The sequence below is a fragment of the Daktulosphaira vitifoliae genome, unplaced genomic scaffold (genome assembly GCF_025091365.1).
Source record: "Daktulosphaira vitifoliae isolate Bord-2020 unplaced genomic scaffold, ASM2509136v1 Scaffold_4, whole genome shotgun sequence".
Lineage (NCBI taxonomy): Eukaryota > Metazoa > Arthropoda > Insecta > Hemiptera > Phylloxeridae > Daktulosphaira > Daktulosphaira vitifoliae.
The window spans coordinates 13,930,599-13,949,735 of NW_026099575.1; the positions used below are offsets into that span (position 1 = coordinate 13,930,599).

At 31.3% G+C, this 19,137-nt stretch overlaps 1 protein-coding gene across 1 annotated transcript in view; it reads left to right on the forward strand.

The window, feature by feature from the left end:
* LOC126905691 (storkhead-box protein 1) overlaps positions 1 to 15,862 on the forward strand; it is a 28,225-nt gene extending 12,363 nt beyond the window's left edge. The window contains exons 2-8 of the mRNA XM_050685661.1: positions 9,836 to 10,037; positions 10,585 to 10,780; positions 10,865 to 11,082; positions 12,126 to 12,378; positions 12,868 to 13,050; positions 13,127 to 13,281; positions 14,765 to 15,862. Of these exons, the coding sequence (XP_050541618.1) occupies positions 9,861 to 10,037; positions 10,585 to 10,780; positions 10,865 to 11,082; positions 12,126 to 12,378; positions 12,868 to 13,050; positions 13,127 to 13,281; positions 14,765 to 15,373 (1,791 nt within the window). The 5' untranslated portion in view covers positions 9,836 to 9,860 and the 3' untranslated portion in view covers positions 15,374 to 15,862. The remainder of the gene's footprint in view (positions 1 to 9,835; positions 10,038 to 10,584; positions 10,781 to 10,864; positions 11,083 to 12,125; positions 12,379 to 12,867; positions 13,051 to 13,126; positions 13,282 to 14,764) is intronic.
* The last annotated feature ends 3,275 nt before the right edge of the window (positions 15,863 to 19,137 follow it).

A 19,137-nucleotide genomic window follows, 5' to 3' on the forward strand; every position in this document is an offset into this window, starting at 1 on the left:
TATATTCTACTGATTGCGCAATATCGGCGAGTACAGTGGCGTTACAAAACCAACGGACGTCTGCCAAAATGTACCAGTTAGAGATTATGTGATTTATGCTCGAGATATGCTGCACTCATTTTAATGAATTCAAATTATTGCGTGATATTCTTACATTACCGTGTGTACAAATTTATATTGTGAATGTATACAAGGATAAAAAAACGCTTACTATGATTCTGAGCCAAATAGAAATTATGGTTTGATTATATATTCCTGAACTACAAAAGCTTTTTAAGTTTACCCTACACAGTTTTTACTGAGGTCATGAAAATATGTTTTCTATTAATATATAACAGCTAATAATTAGACATTCATTGTCCATTTAACCTCGAAAACGCCAATAGAAGAAACTATTGAAAAGCAAAAATGCACTCGTGTGGAATAATAACATTATAAAGTCATAGAAATTAACACTTTAATTGCCCATAAGTAAAATCTGCGACTAATACGCCATTATTATAAAATTAGATTTAAAAATCACATTATAAGACGCTTTAAAATAACATTTTGTACTCTACAGACGTTGCCATTATGATCGAAGAAACTTTTTATGTGCGCGTACTTACTTGGACTACCATTTCTGTAGTTGCTACTTGCCGTAGCCTTAAAAACCACAAACCGCGTGTGTAATTTGTTCAATGAAATTAATTTTCCCTTGTTCAGTGTTCGTCTTAGTTTTTCTTTGCAGTATCGATGAACTCAGTGTGCTGCAAAAACAGATAGGCATACATACCACCGTACATATTAAATTGGATAGGAACGAGATTTATTATATAAATTGTATTATATTCAATAATTAGCTCAGTTTAAGCATTTGATATTATGAAAAGTGTACGGGACATTCGATTTAACAATTTAAACAGATGTCCTATGATTAAGTAGTGGTGATTATGTATGTTAAACAATTTGTTTTCATTTTTTTCACATGATCAATCAGTATTAGCTTGCGTTTATAATCCTTAGGCAATTAACATACACATATATGGGTACCTTACATTTTATATATTTCAATTTCAAACGTTGCGTAGCCTTGATTGTGATCTGTCTAATGAAGAGTATACACTTCATAGCCGTCCATCATTGGCAATTGGTACCAAAGAACTTTCTATAAAAAATTGATTTTATTTTGGTTAGACTTTATTCACTTTAGATTTCACATATGCCAGAAAAACTTTTTTTTTTATTTCAATCTCGTCTTGGTATCAGCTCTCACTCATATGTCATTCTTATCTGTAACCGACACTCGGGTCACAAGCGGTCACATCCAATCTTCAAGTACCATCGGTATCTTTTGAAACGCTGCAGCACACTCTCGACCACAACGATCAGCTAGCGGACATCAAGTCTACCGGCTGTAACAGAGCTATTGTCACTCTTCCCCTTTTTCCGTAAAAAGCAACACAAGGCGCATTAAGTTTTACTATAAAACAAACGTAACATCAGTCGAATGGGTGTTGATTTTAAAGCGTTTCCCTTTTGGTAATGTTTTCGTTTGGCACGAGGGTTAGACAAATGGCACTTTGTTTGTACGGAAATACGGGAAGTATTCTCCGATTTAGCAGGGAAAAGGTTAGATTCACTATTTAAAAGTAGCCGATCTCCTCCAATCCGCCTGGAGAAGTGAGTACACCCCAAAATCGGGGCAGATGTTTATACGAAATAGTGGAACAACACTGACGGCTGTTTGAATCTCTTGTCGGCAAATCAGTTATTTTTGAAATTTCAGAGGTTGAACTGATATTGAAATATTCTATATCAGACTCTTATGTGCACGCAGTTCTCTTGTTTTTAGTTTATAACACTCATCGGCTTGGATTACGACTAGACGATCACTGCGTTTAATTAGATCACGATTTCATACTTATATGGTGTCCGGTTGAAATTGAAAGAATTGTAAGTACACACAATAGTCTTTTTTGCTTTCTTGGAGTTTTTACACATGACTGTAGTAAGGTTGAAGTTTAGGTATAATATGTACATTATTGCACACACGTCACTTTGATTTATTGACTTCTGTGATCCAGGATTTCTCTGTTTCTCAGATTTTTTTTTAACAACAGAAAATAATTACACAGCATTTATCGTTAATGAGAACATCTCACGAACGTTTTCGTCGTATCACATATCCTTTTAACCATACGCAAAACAATCTTGAACGACTCTCACCTATTGTACAGCCAAATAATTCTGCAATTTAATTTTACTACTCACGTTAATAGCTGTACAACAATATGATTCTTAATGAAATGATAACGTGATACTTTTTAAGTTATGTAATACATACTACATTAATCTTACTTGTGTTATAAAAATGCTAAATAATTTTTTAGTAATTTAAAACCTGGTCGATTTCTTTTCTTATATTATTTGATATACAATAAAGACACTAGTAATTCTGCATAAACACTAATTAAATTGTTCGCTTTGAAACTTAGAAACGACTTATGATATAACTCTTGTAAATTCTTTTTAATAATACTTTGAGCGAAACGTGATTATACGCCTACTTATTGGCAAATCAATACAACACCAACATACGTTGAAATATGAATTTTATTTTTTTTTCTACAAAAATTAATAACCTTGATGTTTCATAATTCCTTTTAAGTATTTAATTACTAGGATACATTTAGGTAAATGTAGAAACTGTCTCAAGTAACACATATACTTATAATTAATCTCTCATAATAGGTTATAATCAATATGCTACATTTACACTCTGATAATAATCGTTGCAAGTTTATTTTTAGACGCTCCACTTTAACTCCCATACGACTGTCAACACGTCGCCTCTAAATACACTATACGTAAAATAAGAGAAAAGTTTTTTTTACATATAACGGAACTGGGTAATAACATATGCGTTCGCCATCATGTGCTATCGATTATTTTTTGCACAGGTTGACTCGTGTGATAATTAACCACGTCTGTTTATATATGCGATACGTCGCCGCCTATCTGTCTGTCACGCTCGTTAGAAATTCCTTGCGGCAACTTCCGTTAACTCGACTTTAGTCCAAAGTCAATTCCAATAATTTGCGACGTTAATTTTCTTCTATATCGCAATTCAAAGGCGAGTGAAAAACATTTGTTTATACAAGTCATTGTTTTCATCTTTTCAAAAATGAATTCTTAATACTTTTATAATAATTACAACAAAATCATTAAATAAACCATTATCATTTCCTCCCTGATTCATATAGTGTAGTCGAACCCATCTATTATCTATGTATCATACGACTTCCGTTGTGCTATGTTCACCCTACGGTTTTAACAACAATTACAGATGCATAGACTGTAAGTACAAGTACTGTGAAAACTGTAAACGCTTCGGTAAACACGGTCAGTCCATCCCTATTGTTTCATTCACACCCTGTTACGTCTTCTTCCTGTAAATTTTAATTATTTTACGTACTGAACGTCATCGACTACGCATTAACTTGGAAAATGTTTTTGTACACTCAATAGTGTATTGCCTGTTGATAATATTCGCCGAGGAATCCGTTCGTTAAAGTCTACGACGAGTAATTTTTCATAAATGATAAATCAATGATTGATGTGTTGGCAAAATAAATTTTTGTTGAATAAAAAAAAAATTATAATCATTACTTTCAAATTCAAAATCGTCTATAATACTCTTCTGCCCACTCCAACTCTAAAGTATCTAGTCAACATTAATTTTTTTCAATTTATTTTCGTTTACCAACAACTTTCAATGTCTGCATGCGTAGAGATACTCAAACATCATAATGGAAATTATAATGTAATTTGATATTACACGGTTATGCTGCGAAGGAGCGTTGCGGTCCGCGTTATCATAGGAAATCGTGTACGCGCGCACATAACGCAGGTACATAATAACGTTATAATTAAAGTAAAATTTATGCTGTCGGGACTCAGAGATAGCAGATAGATTTTTACACGCCGTACAAGGCCGGCGACTCGTGTTAGTGCACCGTGAATGCTGTCGCCGGCTGAAACAAACCACCACGTCACACAATTAAACAGTTCCATAACTCGGCTGTAGTGTGCCGACGACTATGCTGCCACGGGGCTCGGGCTACTTGCCGCCAAGCCACGGCGGCATCTCTTTTCTGGGGCGAACCCCCCGTTTTTTGCCCTCATACGTACAGCACGTGTAGTTACCGACCTTGTCAAAAATCAGTTCGCACCGAAGATGGTGTAGTTCGGTGACGGTCTCTGTAACAGCCGAACATTTTTTTTTTTTTTTTGACAACACTCGGTCGCTGTAGCAGAAGAAATCGGTTGGATTGCAAACATAAAAATATCGAAACAGCACATCTTCAAAAACTCCGTTTATTAGTACTGTTTGAATTACATAATGGATTAATTTATTTCCCAATAAAAGAAAATCACTTAGTAGAGTAATTGTATTTTCATATTTTTAATTAATAGTTTATTATTGCAACAACTGGTGTTTACATTTCGAAGGCTTGTTCACTACCAATAGATACTGTTATTTATTACCTAAACCTAAAATCGTGGTTTAACATTTTTTCGAAAGCTTTAACTTGGCGTGTTGACGTATCACGATGGTTAATATGTTACGATATTGTAACAAGACCACGGCTTTTCGTGCTGGTTTAGTCTTACGTAGGTATATTGTTCCATTTCAAACTCAATAATATGCTCCATAGTTATAGGCAGTGTGTATTTTTAATCCGAGAGCCAGACTACCAAATAATTGAAAAAGTATAGCAGATCATTCTGTCATTTTTTCGTTTATCTATTGCGCTATTTAAACTTTGCTTCCAATTTATGTCGTTAATTGATTCTTTATGATTATTTGAAGTAGTACTGATATTAGTTAAGATGTGCATTTGTTATATAGCAAATATATATATATTTCTATTAATGATTTTCAACAAAAAATACTTGCTACTACTGCGTGCAATGCTACATCAGCTTAATATGAAGATTTATTTATGAAAGTCGCATGGTTCAGTGAGTTTCCTTCCAAATTGGATCTATTTCAAGAGCCTAATTCAGTTGATTTATTTCATTTAAAATACTATTGATAAATACATTTATCATTAGTCTATTTATTTTGGTTAATAAAATATTTGCTGCGACAACATGTTAATAAATACGAGCAATTCGGATGCTGTGACGATTTGAAAACTAACAGAGCGTCACCTTTTGTGTGAAGTCGTAACCTTTCCATGGTCATCTGAATGTGCATAAATTTCGAAAGATAATTTTTAACATACACCAGTCATTTTAATTTGAATTGGCGAATTGTTATCGATACATCGTAAAGAAATCACGGCCATCGCATTAAAATAGAAAACAATAGCAGTTATCTCATGTATCTTCAAGGTTGTGAATCTGATACAAATCCATTAACGTAAACGCACATAACACACGATGTAACATTATTATTATTGAGCATTAACAAGTTCCCGCTTTCATATAACGCTCTGTGATATAGAAAACCAATATCGAGTTTCGACTATATTATCAGAGTTTTCTACACTGCACTCATAGGGTATTTTATCCCCAAACCTCGTCTTTGGCACGAGGTTTCTGTCCCCCTCATCAGTCAACAGTGGCAGCTGCGTTGACGAAATCCCATAAGGCAGACGTTCTGCTCGTTTTGGGGAGAAACGCGTGCTATGTGGTCATTTGCGAGGGAGTTTTGTATATACACTATACCGCACGTTTCTTTAAAGAGACTCGAGAAGTTATATTGACAAAGAACGCTAAAAGAGAGGAATACTTGGTAGTTTCTAATTCGAAAGTACGGATACGCACAATAATCATAAATAAAGAATTTCTTCGTGATCCAAGTACTGAAAACTTGTGCCGGAAAATCATAAATCTTCTGCTTATATGATCGAAACTAATTTTATCGATACGTGGTACCTATGTAATTCTGATAAAAAAAATCAGTGAAGGCCATGAACAATTAAATTGTAAGTAATAAAAATATAATAATTCGCTAGCACAAGAGTGATTTAATAATAACCCAAGTCTTTGTTAAATAATTCCTAAGAAATTCAGTAATGCTTAAACAAATTATGTTGCGAAAACTGAAACGTCTATAACTAAGTTGTTTAAATTTTACAACTGACTTCTTCCATTTCAAATCTGTCGCTGAACATTAATTGCAACTTCGAGGTTATGCGTTTGTTAATGGTTAACGCGTCATCCATTGTAGATGTCCGAAGAGATGAGTCTCGGAGTGCAGTAAATAATTATTGTTGGAAACATTTCTGTGTCATTTCGAAACACATTTTTCTTTTCTTTCTGTGTGCAATGGAAACACGACGACACTGTCGAGAATAAGTGAATTGTCAGCGTTGTAGTTATGCGTGCATATAATAATATGTAGGTACACATTGTTATAACTTAGAGCAAAGAAACAACGGCAGTTTAAGTGCACTATCTCGGGTTGATCGGTGAATGGACGCAGAGGAAATGGCCCAGTCATCGTTGTGATGGATTGAATGTGCACGAATATTACACATACGATATGACCCAAATGCATCAGAACAGATGGTTTAAAGTTGTGCGCCGATAACGTGCTGGTTAAAAAGCATAGTGTCGATAGTAATACGGTTATTATAATAATTGTAAAGGTGTTTGAAATTTAAACAGCTGTATGAAGATATGGTATTAATAGTTTTCCTAAATCATTCTTTTCCAAACACTGTTCTGTTACGTGCCATAAAGCTATAGTTTTTTTTTCATTATTGTAATTGTGCTGCTGGAACGTGTGCGGGTCACGAGGGAAAAAACAAATTGTTCATTTATAAACTACTAGCGCGAGTAACTTGTGCCGTTTTATTCCCTTTCATTTCATAACAATAATTCGTGTGTACGATAATTTACAATTATCCTCTGGCTCGTAACAGGTGATTAGTATACGAGGAAAAACTGCGTAGGTGTATCCGCACGACCTCTTGGTTCTCCAATACAGTCAAATATTCGTTTAATAAATCAACAAACATACACACAATCAATTACATTTTTTATAAACTGTGTATAGATTGACATTTGTTCCAAATACACAGATCGCTTGTATGTCTGTTTTCGCAATTTGCATTTCTTATGACTTACGAGATTTCTAACTCGTATGAAACTACGGCGTTATCTCATATTTACATATCCCACGTATCATTTATTGCCTATTTCAGTTCATTTCAGTAAATTTTCTATTTTTATAAGTTGTTTGAAAACTAATGTTCATGATATTTACTTTACACTCGGCGTCACCTATTAAGCCCAAAGGTACTTTTTCAAAAAATTATCCGCACAGGCGTGCGTTATCTCATCTGTGGGTGTAAACACATCGACGAACAAGTCTTACAAATGAGAGATTAGAAATAAAAAAATAATAACAACTCAGTGGTTACACCACATACACGTCTGACTTTATTCTGTGGGTTAAGTAATTAGACTTTACAGTTGTAATATTATCACAAAGTATACTGTATCGACGTGACACAACCGTTTAGCGGGAAAAATCAAACGCTGACACGTCACAAACGTTCTCCGGGACAGACGACCCATTTGATATCAAATTCGCTTCCTCAATTAAGAATATCGTAAGTTATGTGTATCTATATGGTAGATATATTTCTTTATTGTATAGTAGTTATTTTTCGCATCTGTATGATGTCTAATTGATTCTTAAACTAGAGATTCGAACTCTTCTTTATGATGAAAGCTGTCGAATTATCAAGAAAGTTTTATATCTAAATAAAAATGATCGATATGAAGATTATTGCAGGCCTTTCTAGATGTGCTTTATATTAATTCTCAGTAAGTGTCTACTAGTGGTGCAATTATAATATGGTAACCAGAAGTATTATAACAACAATATTTACTAGATCCAAACATATGTTACTATTTTTCAGAGAAATTTGTGCTACATTTGTTCAACGTGATTACTGACCACAGTATATTAGCGTATACGTGTATTGCACACAAATAATTACAAAACTTCTACTTTGGATGTAAATAAAATACAAAATTTAACCATTAAAACATCTCATTGCCTGATTTTACGTTCAATTCTGCTTGAAAGATTATAGTTGTCGTTGAAAGTAGTTACATAAAACGTTAATTTGAAATCAACGGTTCGCTTCGAAAATCCAATAATTTTCTATATTTCTGCATAAATGACACGCATAGTATATAATTGATGGATATAAACTATTTTTTAAAAACTTATAATTTAATATAAAATACTACTAGTTAGATATTAAGTGATTTTTTCCATTTTTAAATTAAGTTTATTAATGAGAAAAGTAAAAGGAAAATAAATTGCACAAGAACATGATATTGAACGCCGTTTTGTGTTTTGACTTGAAAACTTGGCTGAAAAAACCATATAGTACATCGTATACTATTAATATAAAACGATCGAGCTTATTAAGCGTATAAATTAAATTACACAATATTATGATGACGGTGTATAAAATAAATAAAAGATTCTGTGGACAAATTTAAACGAGAGAAAATGTATGGGCTTGACCTGTGCTGATGTTGGATTACGACCGAAGATTAATTTTTTCTGAGCTCAAACGTTGGTGACATTCGTCATCTTATTGCTTATTATTATTACACATACTGACAGTTAGAGTCCATAGATCATCACTTGAGTATCCGATTGCGGATACAGAGATAAAATGTCTCGTGAAAGTCTTGCCTTGTTATTCTTGGGAATAAAAAATCGGTAAATGTATTGTATTATAAAAACGACTATGGTAGGCAAATTAAAAATAAATTATTCTATAACCGTCGTAGAAAAAGATATTAACTAGATTACAATAAGTTGCATTACCAGTGGTCAGAGTACGTTTTGATTTGGATAGCAGCTATCGATATACTTAATGGTATGCTTCTTGAGTCAAGTTGCACTAGGTCTATAGCTAGTTACTTATATTAATAATGATCGATATAAAAAGCACCGCCGTCGCCTTCTATTAAAATGTGAAAGTCATAGTTATGTTTGTGTACGAGTACGTTTATTTTTTGCATCAATGGAAACTGTGGACGAAGTATCGGACATGCCGTAGCAGATCATAAAAACCAGTTTGACCAAGAAACTGGTCTCCTGTAGCAAAGTACTACTTCTCAACAGGCGGCAGTGCGAATATGTTTACACTGTATTTAGTGTAACTAAACTTTAAACAAATAATTGTGTGAATTACTTTTTTTTATTTTCCGCAAAAATGATTCAACTAAAATCTGCCAAGTGTTATATGATTGTGTTAGCCATTGAAAATGTAATGATTCCTGTGAACCTAATGAAGTTTAATACAATTTTATCTTTTCTATAATAGAACTAGCATCATATCTAATCGTATGATATATGTATGTTTTTAGTTTTTTCTAAAACAATATAAAAAATAATAATTTATTTTGTAATAGTTGTATTTATTATTTCAAGTTTCACATTTTTTTTTAGTTAATCAATTATTTCATATTATACACTTCATTGATGACTCACTAGCAACTTTTACAACTTATATGCCTATGATTTTAATTGGCAGTTACTTAGCCATTTTAGAATTACCCATTAGTCTAACTTGTTGTCAGATGTACTATTTTCCAAACCAGATACGATTTATTTTTACACAAAACAGGGAAAGTGAAAACAATTAGCTTTTTTTGTAAACATCATCTCACTAATTTTTACTATATTAAATTAAATTTAAAATAAATAAAGTTAATTAGAGTGACTTTTAGTATCAAATATTTTTTTGACAAATTAATATAGTTAAATAATTTATTAAACTAATATTTTTTTATTTTTTTTTAGACTTTTGTTTTTAAAAATTATAGCGATGAACAGTCGCAAAAGTATTGCCAAGAATTCCCCCGTGGTGGGATGTAGATGTCATTACATACTCAAGAGATGTTTGGCAATTCATTTACAAAAACAATCATTGGTTAAATATGTCCCACAACAAACAGAAGCATCTCCGTATTGGATGTACGACAATGGATATCTCATATTTCAGGCAAGTCTGACTATAAATAAAAAGCAGCAATCAGTATTCCTGTGATGACCAATACAGTCAATCCTTCCTCATATGTCTCACGTTTCCTTATCACATAAGTAGTTTCCACCACTGTCCTAAACCAGTAATTAAACACACATTATGAATTATTCATTTACCACATAACCGATACATTAATGGATACTTTAATATACATATTGGCTTGTTAACTTCAAGTTTTTTTAAATTAGATTATTATTTATTAGTTTATCACCTTTGCTGATTATTTTAATCATGTACTATGCTAAATTTTAGCATAACAGTATTTCACAAAGAGGTCCAACTACTTTTATGAAATAGTTCAACTAACTTTGATAATGTTCTAAGTGTCATTGTAAAACACAAGACTAATATTTTAGTGTTTCATAAAATTGTAATAGTTTTAACACAATTCTTTTACAAATTTTCAAGTACTATTAAAATAAATTATCAATTTTGATATTTGTATTTACAATTTAAAACTATTGTAATTTAAATATGCTAAGTAATAATCTTTTGTATTGTTTAGAGCTTTTTGGAGTCTAATCTAAAATGCGTCTGGAATAGGAGTCTCGTAGAAGCAATGCAAGTGGCCAAGTACGAAGGATACGTTTCACCCGGAGTCCTGTTACTCACCAGCGACCCTTGTTCCATGGAAGTAATCAGAGGAGCATGGTGTAGAAACGTACTGAGGCCACCCAATAGCTACGTTATCACCAAAGTCGGTAAGTGTATTGAGACATGTTAATTGTTTTTTAGTCATATCAACATTAATATTTATTGAACACGAAATTGATTATAATTTTCAGGAGATGTTGAAGATTGCGTTGTGGAAGACCTCAACCAAGGACAATTCACTCCTTTATCTGAAGCTCTGTGTCTAGTCATTCTGGAGTTGACTAGCGCCAATCAGAATGCCACTATCGACACCATTCGGTCGGCTCTGAGTATATTTTTTTCGAACATTCAACCACCGTCCGAGCAAATTATTTATGATGCCATGGTCAATTTGATGTCTGACAACAAGGTATAGTTTTAAATGGTTATATAGAACATAATGTTATTTTTAACAATCCTTTATCACTCCTTAAAAGTCCCATTAAAATACATTTTTACTACATTTATTCAATTTTTCTAAGTGAAGTCTTCTTGTTCTTCTTCTTTTTCCTCGCCTTAATTCCAACTACTTGGGGTCGGCCACCCTTATTCTAAACTTCCACTTGACATGATATCCCACAACATCCACACCCACATCAGCTATCCTCATATCGCAATAATTTTTCCAAGTCAAGTAAAATATTTAAAAAATAGTATTGTAGATGATTTTCTGTATAAAATTAAAAATTATCATTTTAAATTAAGCATAAGAGTATTTAAAAGTTATAAGTTTTTCGAATTATAAATTTCATTCCAAAATTAAAGGCAGCAATGTTCGCCAATATTTTATTTAAATTAAGTAGAAATTCTAATTTACATTATTGTAATAGAACAAATAAGCAAACCATTAACTATAATTATCGTGTAATCAAGGAAGTTCTGAAAAAACAATTTTCTAATAATAATATATTAATTTACAATGCATCCCTTTTGTAATTTGTCGTTCTATATTTACTTCCATATTCTATAAAAGATGGTGTAATATAGTTTTATTAAAAAAAAAAAGAAAACAACATTTTAATATTCTATAAATATATAGAAGTGATAATATCACACTACAAGTGCAAGAGGGCAATATATCGTAATTTGTGATATTTGACATTTTCATATAATTCATAATAGTTTATTATCATCTACCTAATTATACAAGCAAATTGTATAAAATTTTACTTGAACTTAATATAAATACTCAAAACATAAGTTATACACATTGTGACTCCTATAGAAGGCCATAAATTTAAAGCCGTTTTTTTTGAAACCATATTTTTCGAGAGATGGTACTTTTTCAAAGGCTTCGCGAAATGTCTCAGTAATTTGATTTAAATCATTATTTTCCTTCATATTAGAATCACAAAATTATCGGGATATCTTTCTGAAATTGGCAGTATAAATTTATTGAATCTTTTTTTATAGGTATACCAAACATCAAAAGGCTACTTTGTAGTAACACCAGAAGTTCAAAGACTCGTGGGCTCTACGACGGCTAGCCCAGTACATAGTATTCGTTTAGACAATGGTAGTCGTTACTGTAGTCCCAGCAGAAAAGGCTTCTTGATGTCTGCCGAAGAAGCGTATGTAAAAGTTCACGGTGACATCGAAACTATCCGAGATGGCGATCAGACACATCAAAACATTCAGACCAACTTAGCCGACATTATATCCGGAGGTGAATTACTTGTCATCTTCTTAGACATTCAGATTTTTTTTTTTTTTGACCGACTATGTAAACTGGGTCACTGTGCATAAAACTTAACATTAGTAATTGCAACGAATACCGTTTTCGATAGCGGCAAAAAGCATGTAATATTTATAGAACCAAAAACAGTATGTTGGAAACGTGTCAACGACATTCATTAAGTATTCCGTACACCTACAGTGTTAAAAAAACGATAAAAATATATGCCGTTATAGTTTTATTAGGCCTCCTATATTGACTCGTTTACACTTTTTTTTATTGCTAAACTGTAGTGAAAGGACCTCTCTGCGAGGCGAGAGACTTAGTTTCTTAATCACATGCACGATTTGCTAGTGTTACAAGTGACCTTTTTTTTAATCTCTTTTTCACTATCATTTATCTGTAGTTAGTTCTGTATTCACTTGATGTGTCCTGAAGAGTTTTGATAATCAATATATTCGAAATTGTATTATTATTTAGGTAATCTGAACGACAAAAAATTGTCACCCAGAAACACCCGGAAATTGGAACGGCGCAATTCGCTGAAGGGCAGTTCGACCAGTCGACGTTTGGCCAATACACTTCAACGGAGTGGTTCAATGAGACTTATATCAAACAAACACAAAACCGAAGACAATGGTACGAGTGGAATTTTAGAGTCAAGTACGAATCGTCGAACAACTGTTGGATGTTTCATTGACCCGACATACTGATTAAACAATTACTTTAATTTTTTTAGGAAAGTCCCCAGGAATATTTTCTAGACTATTTGGTAGCCGTCGATCTAATTCTAAAACGCGGAAGTCAAATTGTTGTGCCACTCAATTTCCGCCAGAAGAATGGTTCAACAAGAGTGCACAGCCTCAACAGACTATTTCTACTCAAACTGACCAGGTTAATATTTACTCAATTTCATGATATTTAGTTATTATTTTTATCGCTTTGCTCATATTCTATTAAGACCGCAGATACACTTAAAATATGTCATTGAATTACTTAAAGGTTGTCATAAAATTTTATTAAAAACTATTAAATAGTTTATTAATACTTTCGTTTAACTTCACAATCAATTATATTTAATGAAAATCAAAAACAAAACCGTTACTTTTTCAGAATTACTAAAAATTATTACGTCTCGTTAACGATTTTATCAGAATAATTGTAAATATTTTCATCGTTTAAAATTATAAACAATAATATTGTTTGTTCATAATTACTAGTTGATGCACGCGTAATTTTTTTAATTGTACAAAATTAAACAATATTTAGTAGTCAGTTAAATAGTTTGTACAAATAACGTAAGCGTTATCACATTATTATTTTGTTGATATATACTTATAAAAATTATTTCTCTCTTTTAACTGTAATACAAACATTCAATAAAATATTTCTCTATTTTATAATTAAAATTGTACTCAGCAAGCAGATAATGTGTTTACGTTTAATTTAAACGTCAACTCTGAGTAAATAACATCCATAATATTTATTTAATAAATTTATGAAAAATGAAGTAACAAAATAATAAAATGATTTAATAATTAAAAACGTAATTTTTCAGTTTCTGAAAAATATTAACTACTTAGAATCACTTAGTGGTTTCTATTCTTTTTTTTTTTGTCCAGCATTTTCATCTAGTATTAAATAACTAGTAATAATTATTCACAATATTTTCTCAGCATTTCTTAAAATGATTTAAATAAAAAAAAGTTCTCTTATACAGTCGCTTAGACTTATTTAATGAAAAAAAGTGATGAAAGTTGTGTGCGTCAACTAAACAGCGAATTTGCTTGAATGGGATAAACAATCAATTATTGTTTGTTGGTTCCATTCAAATACGACAGTCGGTAGTTAGTCTTGTCGCTGTTACGTCACAAAGCAGATAAAGATGTTGGATTTTCCCGGGCAATAATATATGTGTTTATGGTCTTCGCAAGTCATACTACACGTACTAAAAAATCAACCGAACTCCCTTACGTTTGAATTTATAAAAGAGCGGAGACTCGCTGCATTATGCTAGTGTGCGTCAGCAAGAATTCATGTTCCTCACCGTTTGTGGATACTTGCACAATGTATCTGTACTTATACATTACATTCCTAAAATCCAACTCATAAAAAATATCTTTGAAACCGACACGTTTCGACTTTGGTTTACTGTACGTAAAAGAAGAACGAAATTCGGAGTGCGTGACAAATTGTGACTAAATGGATATGTGTGTTATCATAAATTTGTGTTATCAAATTAATAATAACTGTCGAGCCTAATTCACCACATGATCTTTTGTTAATTTTTTTTTTTTTCTTAGAACGTGTATTTTATTAACTTGCCAAATAATAATAGTATCGTGGACAAATTTTAATCGATTTTATAACTTTACAGGATCAGCGTTGTGGCGAAACTAAAAAACAGCAATGGCCAGACAGGCTGACCCGGAGTGCCACGTTGCCCAGGAAAGTTCGATGCGATGCTTCAGCAGTAACTACGACTTGTAGCGTAGCAGGAAGTAGTATCGTTATCGCGGACAAAACAGCGGCCAAAAAGTATCCGTCCAGTGGGTCGAGCGGATACAACTCGTTGCCTCGCATAAACGGCCGTAAGTCTGCGGGTGCCAACGCTAAGCGATCGCCGTCGTCCGAGCTCTCGTTCGAAAAGCCGCCGTCGAGTGGCAAGAACGTTGACAAGCCGGACACTCCCGAACAGACGGCCACCAGTAATTTCGATTCGAGTTACAGTTGCGACGAAATATCGGTGAACCATTCGTCGTCCATCACCGTAGCCACGGCGCCCCCCACACCACACAAAACGGCCGCCGATTTACGCCGCGAGTACTTCAGAAGCATGAGCAAGTATTCTTCTAGCGGCAGGACATTTGGTAACAATGACGCACAAGAGCACCGACTTTATCGGGGAGGTAGTTTGCGCGAACGAAAAGCCATCGCGACCAATCTAAACAAATACTTTGACAACGCTTGTAAAATAAGAACATAGTCTATTATTATTGTACGATTTTCATTGCTTAGATTATAGTAAATTTTTATTCAATTTTTTTACTTTAAACGAAACCTTTACTTAGTTCACACTACAATATTTTGTTGTCTAAATATAAATTTGTACACCCAACTACTAAGTTTCCTATTTCTCGACACTAAATTAGGTGTCCCATATTATTCATGTACATTAACGCTAACAATATCATATATTGAATATATTGTACACGTAAATGATGTAATACGATACGGACAGTTTACATATTGTGTTACATTTGTGCAGTTGTTGCAAATTTTTTATTTTATTCTCACACGCTGTATTATTAAATTATATTTATGTATTAAAACTTAACGTGGATGCCATAACATAATATTATAACTAATCAAACTGAACGTTTAAAAATTATATTATTGTTTTTTGAACCTTTACACAATGTAATAATATCTATTATTATTTATTAACAAATATAAACGTGTTATTAATTATACTTTAATTATTTTCTATGTTAGCAGAGAGTCGATAAAATATTTTTAATAATAATTATTGGTGTTCTTTAATTATTTAAAGTGCAATTTAGGATATATTTGATAGATATATTAAAACGTCCATAATGTTTTGCATTTATATTTGATATAAATTATATAAAAGGCACCGTAAACAATTTTTTTACAAGTTTACGAAAAACAGCCGTACATGTAACATATTTATCAATTTCTGTTATTGGACACTTTTTCATATCATTTTTTAGACATTCAATACATTAATTATTATTTTCATCGGATTGCATCACAGTTAAGTTCCTATTTTTAATAGTAATGATTCTGCAGCAAATATAATAATTTATTGTTCTATCAAAGTCCGTCCGAGGTGAAGTTTTTTACAGATACAAAAAAAGAAAAGAAAACGAGAAAATTATCATTTAAAAGATATAAATATTAATATTTAAAAACAATAAAACTATACTTATTTTTCAAAATGAATTATTGGATTAATTAATCGTAAAGACTCATCACTATAGTGATATATATATAACAAGAATTATTAAGAAATTAGACGGCATTTAATCACTTTAACTCAAATCCGTAAAATAATTGTTACTAAGAAACAACTGAAAATATCAATTAATTATTTAATACTAACATTTTAGGAAAATTTTTAACTACATGCACAAAAAATATCAATAATATACTTAATACTAAAGTCAACAACATTGTATTCGGCTTTAAGTAAAAAATCTAAAACTGTTTGGAACATATTATCTAGCAGATTATGTATAAAAAACTTTTAATACAAATTTTTAAAGATGAACTAATTTCATAGACACAACATAAGTTACTAAAATTTGAAGACTCATTTAATTTATCCCAAATAATCCTCTTTCAGTTAATAATTAGAAAAACAATATTTTAATAACCTTGGATTATCATGTTTTAGATGAGATTCAATATTTATTTATTTATTTATTTCAATATTTATTTATTTTATAATATACAATACACAACATAATCAAACAGAAAAAAAACAAATAAATATTGAGTAGGCCACAGACGGCAATGAGTACAGAATATAAATACAAAATATCTAAATAATTAAATATGTACAGCATACATAGAAGTTTAAATTATTAACATACAAAATTAATAATTAAAATACATCACTACAAATAGATTTTAACTTGGTTAAATGGTCATTAAAGAAATCAAAATTTTTAATTAAATTGCAAAAATGTAGCATTCTATTGACCGGTGAATAATAACTATAATTCTGACGATATGAGTTAACATAAAATAAATTATTAGATCGGAGATGAAAATTAGGAACATTAAAAGGAATTAGACTTAAAATTTCTGGACAATCTACATTATTATTAAGGAGATTATAAATCCAAAAAACATCATTGCATTTTCTCCTGTAAGCAAGGGAAGTTAAACCAAGAGAGATTCCTATTTCATCGATCGACACATTATAATCCCTAGACTTAAAAGAAATGAAGTGTAAAAAACGTCTTTGTATAGATTCTATTCTATTAATTTCACCTATTTTATATGGACACCAAATAATAGATGCATATTCTAAAATTGATCTTACCAAAGAAATGTACAAGGTTTTGATACACAAAATATTATTGAATTCATTACAATTTCTTCTCAAAAAGCCAAGTGTTCGTGAGGCTTTATTGTAAATATAATCTATATGGTTAGAAAAAGATAAATCGCTGGATAATATAACTCCTAAATCTTTAATACTATAAACATTGAGCAAATTACAACCATCAATCGTATACTGATTAATATTTACATTTTTAGATCGAGTAAATGTTATCTGATGACATTTATTTGTATTAATTACTAATCCATTTTTTTTACACCATAAACTGAATTTATCTAAATCTGATTGTAATTTACCACAATCATCAACTGATTGAATGGTCATAAATAACTTAAGATCATCCGCAAAAAGCAGATAGTTGCAGTGTTGAAAAATTCGACATAAATCATTAATAAAAATGATAAAAAGTAAAGGAGACAAATGGCCACCTTGTGGTACACCTGAAGTAACATTAATTATATTCGAAGTAAAATTATCTATTTTGATTTGTTGATTTCTATTTTTGAGAAAGGAAGAAAACCACGCAAGCATTGGATTACCTACACCCAAAAGTCTTAGCTTTTTTAACAAAATTGAATGATCAACATTATCGAAAGCTTTCTTGAGATCAGTATACACAGCGTCAACGCGGCCTCCAGAGCTTATATCGGATATTAAAGTAGTGTAAAAAGTAAGAAGATTTGTTATAGTTGATTTTGATGAACGGAAGCCATGTTGATTATTAACTAAAATAGGTTGAAATGTATATGCAAGCTTAGGTAGTAATAATTTTTCAAATAACTTTGGTAAGACATTAAGCTTAGATATGGGGCGATAATTAGTTACCTCACTTCTATCACCACTATTCTATTAATATTATGGCTTAATTATTGTTAAAAAAACAACCAGTGTCTTATAATATAAAAGCATTAAAAATAAAAACGCAAATTTAAGTTTACAAATCATGAAAACAAAACAAAAATTGAGAAAAATAATGACGAAGGTGTTATGATAAAGTATTACTTTATGATTCAATAAGACTCTATCTTAGATTTTATAACAAATGTTGTCGAGTGACATTTTTATCACTAATCATAACAAACAAAATTTGTGACGGGCCCTTTAAGATAACAGGCTACTGGGCGTTCATTCCTCCTTAATCTAAGCCTGTTGCAACTTTATAGAAGTGAACTAACTAAGCAATTTCTTTGATCATTACTTTTGACAAACCTTGTATGTACAAAACCACAGTTCTATATTATATTGTTACAACTTGTGTATGAAAAATATTGTTTTCCAGAATTTTGTTACATTATAAACATTGAAAATATTGCGTTATATACCTTTGTTACATTCTATATACAGAGTAAAACAGATCTAACTGATAACTCATAACTTATGATATATATGACATTTTATACTTTTTACAATAGAGGACTGTATTTATAATACGTTTTATATTATTTTTCGTAATTACAAAAAATATTCCAAAAACAATTGTTTTATATAAATTATTTTTAAGAATTGACGATAGTCAATTTGTAGTTCAATTTTAAAGAAAATTTTTGATACCATATATACAGAGTGTTCAGTAAGTCAGGAAACGGGTTTCTATAGTTCTCATTGTTTGTAACAATGAGAACAATAGATACCCGTTTCCTGACTTACTGAACACC